Source organism: Humulus lupulus, chromosome 5 (assembly GCF_963169125.1).
Source record: "Humulus lupulus chromosome 5, drHumLupu1.1, whole genome shotgun sequence".
Classification (NCBI taxonomy): Eukaryota; Viridiplantae; Streptophyta; class Magnoliopsida; order Rosales; family Cannabaceae; genus Humulus; species Humulus lupulus.
Genome location: NC_084797.1, coordinates 57011973 through 57024790, shown reverse-complemented (window position 1 = coordinate 57024790; position 12818 = coordinate 57011973). Strand labels below are relative to the sequence as shown.

Here is a 12818-nt window from a genome sequence, read left to right as displayed (position 1 = left end):
ACTAGGAATCAATTTGGAAATGGTCATATCAAAGTGGGAATATAACTCTCAAATTAGTGATTCAAAAGATAACTCAAGTGTATGTACATGCGAAGTTCCTCAAGTATTAAGATGCTATCAAACCAAGAATCAAGTGTTTACCCCTAAAGTGTATACATAGCTCTTTCCAAACATTCTCAATTGTCCCTAAAGTAAATTAGACCTTGATCCTAAAGCCTAATTATTGTCTCCATAAGTTTACTTAATGATTCCCTCTCCACTAATGTAGACAAACACTAACCAAGGATCAAAAGGTCTTTAACAAGCTTGTAGTGTAGGGCTTAGGTGTAGGTGGTTAAAATAAGTCATTTTAGGCTCAATTCACTTTAAAAGAACCTTAATTTTCCTAAGACCAAGTAAGAGCTTACAATCACTTCCCCAAAAGATTAACCCCCAAAAAATCAAAGTCACTCTTACCATTATTCTTTATTGCTAACATAGACAGAAACAAAGAAAGAAAGTAAATGAGACATAATGCTATTATTTTATTTTGTTTTTTTATAGATGCTACACCCCCAAACTTGCTTTTAACTATATGAATATAATTTTCAACTCTTTGATATATGTTTTATTTATTTATTTATTTTCATTTTTTTTTCAATTCTAGGGGGTGCACTCTTTTCTTTACAAATACATTTTTTTTTATATATGTATATATATAAATGTAAATAAAACAATGTCAAGGACACAACATAAGATTCACTCCCCCCAAAATTAAAATCAGATCCACACTAAAATACCACTCACAAAGGCATACTCCTCTCACCCTCCCCCATGATGCAACACTCGACATATATTAAAGAAAAATCAAGGTGCTTAAAAGGCATGGTGAATGGATATGTATATAGCTAGGCTAGCATGTGGTAAAGAAAGAAAGGGAATCTAGTAAGCTCAATGGGGTGACTAAGGATAAAAGAGTATATAATGGTTGGCTAGAAAGGCTCAAATGGTCCAAAGATGGCCTAAATCATGTCCTTTGTTTAGTTGTGTCTAGGATTTCACCTCAAGGGAATCGCTAAGCAATTCTAGAAACTTAAGCTCTCCCAAAAATCTAGCTAAATTTATGGGTTCAATAAATTATTGGTCAAGCTATGCACACAAAATTGGGGAACATTCTCATTATGGTAGAATTAGAATAAAAAAATTTAAGTACTAAAGGCTCGCTCATACACAAGAGTTAACAAATGATGCAATTTTGTTTTCTGACATTTTATCATCGAGCCATTCCACACTTAAACACAACCATTACAAGAATTGATGCCATTATAATTAGACTCAAGACTCAAGACTTCACACAAAATATGCCTAACAATACCTAAAACATATGAAACATAAAGAAAATTAAAACAACATAACAGTTATGAACAACACCCCCCCAAACTTAAGGGAGAGCACTGTCCTCAGTGCACAAAAACAACAGAACAAGAAGAACAGATAAAACAGATAACATAAACTGAACAAAATAGGAAATAAACATGATGTTGGAAAATAAATAAACTCCCTCTACTCACCATCCTCCTCCTCGTCCGAAGAGGCAGGTGTAGCGGATGGTTTAGGTGCATGCGATCGCTCCATGATGGCCTCAGGAAATGGTGGGAAAAGCTCGGGAGGCCGGAAAGAGTGACACAATACATCATCACGCTGGCGCACATAGCCCCAATAGGTGTGCTGCTGAGCCTCTATATGATGCATCATACTAATCATACTCTGCTGAGTGGCATAAAGCTTAGCGACAGTGGGGTTCGAGGGCATAGCAGAACCATGGTGAGATGATGGCAGTGGGGCAGAGGTCGAGGCCTGCTCTCTCTGCATGGAAACAACTTTGGTAACCTTTCGAATTGTATGTGCATCCATGTAATCAGGAGAGTAACATTGTTCATCATCTGAAGCTAGGGGCACACCCGCATTGTGGCACAAGGTAGTGATCAATGTGGGAAAAAATAATGGTCCCTTGTTCTTGATAACACCCAAGGCAACGATATCTTTGAAAATGAGCTCCCCACAATAATTGATAGGCTAGTCTAAATGTTGAAAAGTAGGATGACACGATCTTTGCTGATTGAGGTGTCATGAGTGGTGGGCAACATGTTGGTTTTTATAAAATGATTCCATACAAGAGCATGAGTCATCAAGGAAGGGTGGGGAATAGTATGAGCTCCAAATTTTGATAAAACATTCCATTGCGTCCCCGCCACAGTAACTTCTGTCAACATATTGGCAAGTTCCGCATCACTTTGGCTTGGGGCAACTTCTCCATACTCAGCCGCATCGATATTAGGCAACCCAAAATCAACATTGATGTCCTGAGGTGCATAACTAACTTGCTTTCCCCAGACTGTGACTTGTCTCAATTTCTATGACACAAAGTTGGCATAGAATTCTTTGACCTAAGGAACGATAGCCTTACACGAGGCTATACAAAAATTGAGCCATCCGCGTTGTTAATCACAATGGTCACATAATCCAGATTTCCAACAGTGGGGAATGCTCTCTCAAACCAAATATCACGACCGACGAGTTTCCAGAATTTTTCGGCAGCCCTCGGGGATATAAACTTGTCAACAACAGGCTGCTCATGTGCCACTGACTTTTTCTTTCTATTTGCGACTTGCTTGCTTCTAGGCATAATGCTTAATAACAAAAAGTCCAACAGCCACAGTGAATTATAATGCCCAAAGTGCGTAAACAATATTGATATGGTACCTTGGAGGAGCAGGATACCCTTTTGAATGCACTATAGTGGTGGAAAAATTTCTTGAGACCCTGATGAAGACAATCTAATGAGCTGCCCAAATCTTGATTGTGAATGGGCACGTGAGAGCCAAGATAGAGTGAGAGTTGGAATGGGTCTCGAGTGTGGAGTGGAATGAGTTGGAGTTGGGTGTCGGGTTAGGGGGGTTTAGGTGGGGTCGTGGGTTTGTGGGATTGGGGCTATGGGTTCTTGGGTCAGAGCTGGGGGGCGGGCGTGGGTTTGTGTGTTTTTCGGATCGGGGCTATAGGAGGCAGCTGGAGGTGGGTCTGCTGGGAGGTGGCTTTGTGTGAGATCGGAGCTAGGTGGATGGTTGGGAGGTGGGTCGCAAGGTTCGTGGTGGCGGGGGGAAGTCTTGGCTGGTGAGATGGGGTGTGGGTTCTTGGGTCTCGGTGGTGAGGGGCTGTGGGTTGGTGGGTTGTGGGAGTCGCGGTTGGGAGATGGCGTTCGTGGTCGGAGGCAACTGTAGTTGGGTTGCTAGGTTCGTGGGTCATGGGGGACGTTGGGCTGGTGGATTGGAGATGGGGGGGCGGCTGTGGTGTTGTGGGTTCAGGTGGTGACGGGTATGGTTGGGAGGTCATGGGTGGCGCGGCTGGGATATGGGGTTCGTGGTGGTGTGGCTGTGAGATGGGTGGCGGCTAGGTGGTTACAGAGAAAAGGGGAAGGGGAAGATGATGAACTTAGGGTTTCAAAAATAGACTAGGATTTTGGACATGAGATTTTGGCCCAAATTTTACTCTTCTTGTGTTTTGACAACTTTGTTGTAACATCATAGAACTTTGCTGCAGCAAAGTCAAGTCAGAGAGCAATACCAATTTTTTTGTTTTAATGTTGTAACATCATGGAACTTTGCTGCAGCAACAACAAGTCAGAGAGCAAGCTAAATTTGATGTTGCAATATCATGGAACTTTGTTGCAGCAACAGCAAGTTAGAGAGCAAGACCAATTTGATGCTACATCACCCAAACTTTGCAACCCCTTTTTAATTCCATTTTTACTGCAACCATAAACACATTAAACCATCAAAATTCAAAGTCCCAAAGAAATGTATTATATACATATATATATATTTTTTTTCTTTTTCGTATATTTCTTTTCTTCTCTTTTTTTTTTCTTTTCTTTTTTTTGTCAATCAATTTTTTTTCATATATATATAACATACATCTATATAAAACATGGGTTGCTCTACAATTAAATCTCAAAGTTCCACAGCAACCTAAGTTTTTACATATTCTTCAAGGATCATCCAAAGAGATTGAGCACTTATTTCGCTCAACCTCACTTCCCCAATAATGCTTGATCCATTAGCCATTAACCTTGAATTCCCTTTCAGAGCCTTCCTCATGCAATTCCACCGCTCCATAAGGATACACATTAACCACCAAGAATGGGCCCGACCATCTTGACTTGAGCTTGCTTGGGAATAGTTTCAAATGTAAGTTAAAGACCGAAGCTTGCTGGCCTTCTTCGAACACCCTTTCCTGAATATGCTTGTCATGCCACCTTTTTGTTTTCTCCTTGTAAAGTTTGGCATTTTCATAAGAGAATAAGTGCATCTCTTCTAATTCATTTAACTGCAACATTCTCTTTTCTCCTACAAGTTGCAAGTCCATGTTGAGTGTTTAAATATCCCAATCAGCGCGACGCTCAAGTTCCACTGGCAAGTGACATGCTTTTCAAAACACCAAATGATATGGTGACATCCCTAATGGTGTCTTGAAAGCTGTTCTATAGGCCCACAATGAATCATCTAACCTCTTAGACCAATCCTTGTGGTTGGGACTCCCCACTTTCTCAAGGACACCTTTTATCTCTCTATTGGACAACTCAGCTTGCCCATTAGTTTGGGGATGGTAAGCAGTAGCTACTTTGTGCCTCACATCACATTTAGCCAATAAGCTAGCCAACACTTTGTTCAAAAAATGGGTTCCCTCATCACAAAATGATTGCCCTTGGAGTGCCAAAATGAGTGAAAACATTCTTCTGTAAGAAACTCATGACAAATTTAGCATCATTAGTGGGAGAGGAAATTGCTTCCACCCATTTTGAAACGTAATCCACAACTACCAAGATGTACAAGTTCCCATAAGATGGAGGGAAAGGGCCCATAAAATCTATACCCCACACATCAAACAATTACACTTCAAGAACATTAGTTAAGGGCATCTCATTCCTTCTAGAAATATTACCAACCCTTTGGCAATGATCACATCTCAACACAAAAGCATGATCATCTTAGATGCAGTGCGCGATCCCCCAAAATGACCTCCCAAAGGTGAAGAGTGACAATGATGTTGGATATCCTCCATCTCTTGCTCAAAAACACATCTCCTAATCATTTGGTCGGCGCATTGTTTGAACAATCATTTGGTTGGCACATTGTTTGAACAAGAATGGCTCCTCCCAAATGTAGTGCTTCACATCATGGAAGAACTTTTTCTCTTGTTGGCTTGTCAGATCCGGAGGCAACAATGCACTAACCAAGTAATTAGCAAAATCAGCAAACAAAGGAACAACTTAAGAGTGATTTACTTCGAATAATTGCTCATCTAGGAATGTCTCCTTGATGGGAACTAACGAACTTGATTCTTTTTCACCTTTCATTCTGGATAAATGATTAGCTACTTGGTTCTCCACTCCTTTTCTATCATGGATTTCCACATCAAACTCTTGAAGCAACAATACCCATCTAATTAATCGAGGCTTAGCATCCTTCTTTTCAATCAAGTACTTTATGACTGAGTGATCAGTGTAGACAATCACTTTAGTTCCCACAAGATAAGAGCAAAACTTGTCAAAAGCAAAGACAATAGCTAGTAGCTCATTCTCTGTTACAATGTAATTCAATTGAGCTCCTATCAATGTGCGGTTGACATAATAAATAGAGTGAAACACCTTGTTCCTTCACTGCCCCATCACAGCCCCAACGACATAATCGCTAGCATCACACATCAATTCAAAGGGCAAACTCCAATCCGGTGCAATAATGATAGGGGCTGAAATTAATCTCTTTCGACTCTTGAAAAGCCTTCAAACATGCTCCATTGAAATGGAAAGGTGTATCCTTCTCTAAAAGATTGCAAAGTGGTTTGGAAATCTTAGAGAAGTCTTTGATGAACCTTCTATAGAAACTGGCATGCCCAAGAAAACTCCTAATGTTCTTCACTGAATTAGGAGGTGGTAACTTCTCAATGACTTCAATTTTCGCCTTATTAACTTCAATCCCTTGCTTAGATACCTTATGCCCCAAAACAATACCTTTCTTAACCATAAAGTGACATTTTTCCTAGTTAAGGACTAGGTTTATCTCTTCACATCTCTTCAACACATTAGACAAGTTATTCAGACAATCATCATAAGAATCCCCGAAGACTAAAAAATCATCCATGAACACCTCTAGAAACTTCTCAACCATATCAATAAAGATAGCCATCATATATCGCTGAAACGTAACAGGAGCATTGCACAATCCGAAGGGCATTCTTCTAAATGCAAAGGTACCATAGGGGCAAGTGAATGTAGTCTTGTGCTGATCTAGGACCATTGCTATCTGAATGTAACCAGAGTACACATCAAGGAAGCAATGGAACTCTCTCCCAGAAAGTTTGTCTAGCATCTGATCAATGAAAGGAAGAGGGAAATGATCCTTCCTAGTGGCCTTGTTTAGCTTCCAGTAGTGCATGCAGATCCTCCATCCGGTCACAATTCTAGTAGGAATCAACTCATTGTCTTCATTCTTCACCACTGTGACCCCACCCTTCTTAGGTACACACTATACAAGACTCACCCATGAACTATCAGAGATAGGATAGATAATGCCAGCATCCAACCACTTGATGACTTCTTTCTTCACTACTACTTTCATGATAGGATTTAGTCTCCTTTGCCCCTCAATAGAACCTTTTTTTCTGTATTCAAGCAAGATCTTATGCATACACAAAGAAGGACTAATACCTCAAATATCTGCAATTATCCACCCAATGGACTTTTTGAACTTTCTCAACACCTCGAGCAACTTTTCTTCTTGATCATGATTCAACTCCGCTGAAATAATGACAGGTAAAGTGGTTGATGGACCCAAGTAGGCATATCGCAAATGTGATGGCAAGACTTTCAACTCTAACTCAGGTGGCTCTTCAATGGATGGTTTAGGAGCCTTGAACTCCCTAGACGACAACTCAAAGGAATCAAATCGGCCTCTTGTTCTTAACCTTGAGAATTAGCCTCCAACCAAGCTAAGTACTCCTCCTCATCTTCATCATTGTGTGTTTCAAACAAAATAACCTCTCTAATGGATCACCAACTTTACTAGTCCCAAACTCCATTGATGCCAAAGAATCTACCACTGAAACTACTGAGCATTCCTCAACCTCATCAGGAAATCTCATAGCCTTAAAAACATTAAAAGTCACCTTTTCATCTTGGACCCTCATAGTCAACTCCCCCTTCTGCACATCTATTAAAGTTCTTTCTGTTGCAAGAAATGGCCTCCCCAAGATAATGGGCACCTCTCCATCTACCTCATAGTCTAGCACAATAAAATCAGCAGGAAATATGAATTTGTCTACCCTCACCAATACATCTTCAATCTTCCCATCCGGATGAGTAAGAGATCTATCTACAAGTTGAAGAGTAACTGTAGTCGGCCTAACTTCTCCAATCCCCAATTGCTTGAAAACATACATTGGCATCAAGTTAATGATGGCACCCATATCGCATAAAGCCATCCCACAATAAGTATCCCTAATAGTACAAGGAATAGTGAAACTCCTAGGATCCTTCAACTTTGGTGACAACTTGTCTTGCAGAAATGAACTACACTCTTTGGTTAGAGCCACAATTTCAAACTCTCCTAACCTTCTCTTCCTTGTAAGAACATCTTTCATGAATTTCACATAGTTAGGCATTTGCTCAAGTTCCTCTACAAGTGGGATGTTGATATGCAACTGCTTCAACATATCTAGAAATTTATTGAATTGAGAATCCAACTTTTGCTTCTGAAAACATTGAGGAAATGGAGGTGGTTTCTCTGAAATTGAACTTTTTGGGTGCAATGCTGCGGCATCCCTGCAACATTCTGGGCAGAGGCAGATTTTTGTGCACTAGGAAGTTCAGCATCATTTTGGAATTCCTCATTTATTTGGACTGAAGAGGGCTCACCCTCATGTCCAAAATTGGTCTTGTCATTCTCAAACTCTTTCCCACTCCTCAAAGTGACGACTTTACAATGTTCCTTGCCCACATTCCTTGGATTCTCTGTATCACCTCGAAGTGTACCGTGGGGTCTATTTATAAGCTCATTAGCTAGTTTCCCAACTTGGTTTTCTAAGTTCCTCAATGAAGCTGCTTGACTTTGAATCATGGATTCATTCTTCACTATATATTCCTTCAACATGTTCTCAAGGGAGCTAGATTGCATTGCTTACTATTGGGGCCTTTGGTGTGGTGCTTGTGGGGGGTAACCTGGTGGAAAATTTGGTCTCAGAGGCATAGAAGGATTACTAGGGCTAGCTCCTTGATTACTCCATAAAAAATTGGGATGTTGCCTCCATGATGGGTTGTAGGAAATAGAATAAGGACCATTCCTATTTTGGTTCCCCATGTAACATACAGCTGCTGGATTAGAAGGACACTTGTCAAAAGTATGAACCTCACCACAATACACACAAGAAATGCTCTCCATATGCCCCATTTGTGTCCCATAGGCTGCCCCATTGATTGATTCATCCCCATATTCATTGTCTTGAGCATATTAGAAATAGAGGACACTTGGGCTACCAAAGAAGTGATGACATCTACATCATGAATACCAGCCACCTTTCTACCTGTAGACAATCTAGAAGTGGGCCACTAATAGTTGTTGTTGGATATTCTCTCAAGGATTTGATATGCCTCATTATAGGACTTAACAAGAAGAGCCCCGTTCACTGAAGCATCAACCACCATTCTAGTATGAGCGTTGAGACCGTTATAAAAGGTCTCCATCTGGATGCAATGAGGAATGCCATGGTTAGGGCATTTGCGCAACAACTTCTTAAACCACTCCCATGCCTCATATAAAGATTCTTCATCAAGTTGTTGAAATGAAGTAATCTCATTGCGGAGCTTGGAATTTTTAGTGGGAGGAAAATACTTCATAAAAAACTACTCAGTCAACTCCTGCCAAGTACTCATAGACTCAGATGGTAAAAAGTTCAACCAAGCTCTAGCACTCTCTCTCAAGGAGTATGGAAACAACTTTAGTCTCAGTGCATCCTCTGTCACTCTAGGCATCTTGAAAGAGTCACTCACTTCAATGAACAAGCGAAGGTGAAGGTGAGGATCCTTTGTTGGCATCCCACTAAACTGGCCCACAGTTTGAAGCATCTGGAACATGACTGGCTTTAATTCAAACTGGGTTGCCTGAATTTCTGGTCTAATGATGCCCAGATTGAGCTCATTGAAGAGGGGGAGAGCATATTGACTGATAGCACAATCTCTGTCATCAACCACAATAACTGCATTTTGACCATTATTGGCAGATACTCCCTCTTGAGCTCCTCAATCTTGAGCAGCTCCTGCAAAATTTACTGGTGGAACATGAGTGGCTCCAGCTAGATTTACCGCCCCTTGAGCAGCTCCTGATAGATTTGCTGCCCTCTGAGTGGCTCCCTATTGAGCCCCTTGCTCAGCATCCATCACTACTACTTCCCTTTTTTATTTTTGTATCTTTCGCTTTCTTCTAAATGTACGCTCAATTTCTGGATCAATGGGAAGTAGTTCAGGGCCTTGATTCTCGCTCATACACTATGTAAACCTTAATTTTTTCACAAGAATCACCCAAGTTAGCACAAAATAAAAATTAAACAAAATTGCAAGATAATTAACTTTACAATAATTGACTTTAAGCAATCCCCGGCAACGGCACCAAAAACTTGTTGCGAATTTCCTAAGTGTGGGCAAGTGTACACAATCGTCAAACAAGTAATAAAGTGAAAGTAATTTTTATTATCTCCTCAAGGATAGAGAAATAGATATTGTAAAAATCAACACCAAACAGTTTGGGGTACAATTAATTTTTTTTTTGATGATTTAATTAATTGAAGTAAAAAAAAAACTTAACAAGACAATTAAAATAGGTTTTGAATACTAAAGCTAGAAAATGACAAATTGTGAGTAATATTATGATAAAAGTTAGACATATCAAATCCACCTAATTTGTAATTTTTCCCCTAATGTTGCAACAAAGTTCATAGCAAAGTTCTCTTGTAACTAGGATTTCCAATTTAATGCACATGTTTTTTCCAAATGCTCATGTTAAAGTTCCATCAATTAAATTCACATACTCCTATGCTAAATTTAATTTCAAGAACATAATTTCAAGCATCAATCCTTCACGTTTGCAAGGTGAATAAAATATCCCTAAGTTATCCACTAATCAATAACAAAGTTATCAACATGCATCAATCAAGCATTTCCACCAATTCTAACCCTTTTGGAATTAAAACTAGCTTGTTTCTCACCTAAGTTGATCATTCTCAAGCAAGAGTTTTCATAATAAATATAGCTTAAATGAACAAGAGAAAATTTGCATAAAACACTTACCAACTTGGGGTTGATTACAAATTAGGGTTCATCAATATACCTAACACAAACAAATTAGCTCATAGTCAAAATACCCATATCACCACAACATATATTCAACATTTTCTCAAGAGTTCAAGATAAGAAAAATAAAATTATTGGAAAAGAGAGTTTAGAAAGACAAGCCAAGATGATAGAAATCTTCTCTTCTTTGTCTTACTCTTCTTCTTCTTCTTCTAGCTTCCTCCTCCTAGAAATTTCCCCTTCTTTTCTTGATGGTCCAGCTCCAAAGGTGCAGAAAACCCTCTCAATGGTGTCATGGGTGGCTGGTTTTTTTCTTCTTGATAAAGGTCATCTCTTTTGTTGGCTCAAAGAGGGTATAAACCCTCTTTTTCTCCCTCTACATGTGGGCACCACTCCCCTTTTCAGACTTTTTCACCTGCTTTCCACCTCATTTAATCACAAGTGTGCAAACTTTATGATGCTGGCTGCCCACACTTTGCTATAGAAAAGTTGACTGATGTTACTACATAGTGCCAGAATTTTAGGTCCAAAATGATTTCCTTGCACATGCTTCACTAAGCTTTCCAAGCACCCTCTCTTTATGCCTTCAAAATAGATACCACATTTTTAGAACATAATCCTATTATTTTCCACAATAGTTATCATTAATTAAAACAAAATACACAAACAAAGTTAAGAGACAAAATGACTAAAACCACACATTAATAACACAAACACTCTATTTCACTTAAATTTTTAAGTCCAAAAGCTCAATTAATAACTCTAAAATATAGAGTTATCAGATCCCTTTGTTTTCATGGGTGTGGTGCATGTACCCCACATACCCATGATATCAGCATTGAGAGCTCGAGACCTATTATAAGGAGGTTGTATAGGTTTCCTAGATAGTGTGGTGGATACTACCAGAGTTATGCCAGCATGGCCGGGAGAGACCAGATTAGTACACGAGTTCTTGGATGTGTTTCCTGAGGATTTAATAGGACTGCCACCACAAAGGGAGATTCAATTTGCTATTGAGTTAGTGCCAGGTACAGAGCCAGTGTTGAGGGAACCTTATAGGATAGCTCCGTTGGAACAGAAAGAATTGAAGATATAGTTACAAGAGCTTCTTGATTTGGGGTTTATTAGGCCTAGCTACTCGCCATAGGGTGCTCCAGTTTTGTTTGTGAAGAAGAAGGACGGGACTTTGAGGATTTGAATAGACTACAGGGAGTTGAAAAAGTTGACCATCAAGAATAAATACCCCTTACCAAGGATCGATGACTTGTTCGACCAGCTGTAGAGAAAGACAGTGTTCTCAAAGATTGATCTTGTTATCACCAGCTGAGGATCAAAGATGAGGATATACTGAAGACGGCCTTCCGAACGAGGTATGGGCATTATGAGTTTCTGTTCATATCGTTTGGTTTGACCAATGCCCCAGTAGCATTCATGGACTTGATGAACATGTTATTGAAGGACTTCCTAGACCAGTTTGTGATTGTCTTCATCGAAAAAATCTTGGTTTACTCCAGTTCAGAGGCAGAACATGAGCAACATCTCTGACAAGTATTGCAGAGATTGAGAGAGCACCGGCTGTATGCCAAGTTTAAGAAGTGTGAGTTTTGGCTACCAGAAGTGACATTCCTTGGACATATTGTTGGTAAAGATGGAATTAAGGTGGATCTAGCTAAGGTGAAGGCAGTGACAGATTGGCCGATGTGGATGCCAAAAATCCACCAAGGAAAAAAGGTCTGGCCCCTTATTAAAGTAAACAGCTAAGGGGATACCGGAGGCGTCAAGTATGTGATAGAGGCAGAAGAGGCCACACATTTCCAAGGTCCCAGGCCTCACGAGGTCATTCCATGCCCATGGGAGGCAAATACGAGATGCCCCCGTATCACGCACATGCCTATGTGGATACAAAAATTTCACTTAAACGAGACCCCCGCCTCGTGGCCCTTGGAGTATATGTTTTGGGTGGAAATAGCCCCCACACGACGCTGCAAGTTCTCCGGACACCACCTTGCCAATGCAGCAGTGTCTCGAACGCAGGGTCTTACGGATACCACCTCGCCCATGCAGCAGCGTCTTGCGCGTAGGGTCTCGTGAACACCACCTTGCCCACGCAACAGTGTCTCGCTCGCTGGGTCTCGCAGACACTACCTCGCCAACGCAGGAGTGTCTCACGCGTAGGTTCTCACGGACACCACCTCGCCCACGCAGCAGCGTCTTGCGCACAGGGTCTTGCGGACACTACCTCGCCCACGTAGCAACGTCTCATGCGAAGGATCTCGCAGATATCACCTCGCCCACGCAGCAGCCTCTCGCACTTAGGGTCTCGCGGACATCGTCTCGCCCTCACAGTAGCTTCTTGTGCACTTTGCTACGCGACGGCGCCTCGCACCCCATAGGTGCCTCGCGAGGCCATCATGCCTTGGCCACTTGGGAGGTGCCTCGCATG

At 40.8% G+C, this 12818-nt stretch overlaps 1 protein-coding gene and 1 non-coding gene across 2 annotated transcripts; one reads left to right on the top strand and one right to left on the bottom strand.

Moving 5' to 3' along the window:
* The first annotated feature begins 8789 nt into the window (after positions 1-8789).
* Positions 8790-8896, top strand: LOC133780862 (small nucleolar RNA R71). Its single transcript, XR_009869671.1, has one exon. It is a non-coding gene; the product is annotated as a small nucleolar RNA R71 (small nucleolar RNA).
* A 36-nt stretch (positions 8897-8932) lies between these two features.
* On the bottom strand, positions 8933-9571 carry LOC133779158 (uncharacterized). Its single transcript, XM_062219151.1, has 2 exons — positions 9520-9571; positions 8933-9285 (listed from the first exon to the last, which is right to left on the bottom strand). The coding sequence occupies exons 1-2, from the start codon at positions 9569-9571 to the stop codon at positions 8933-8935; spliced, it is 405 nt and encodes a 134-aa protein (XP_062075135.1).
* Positions 9572-12818: the final 3247 nt, after the last annotated feature.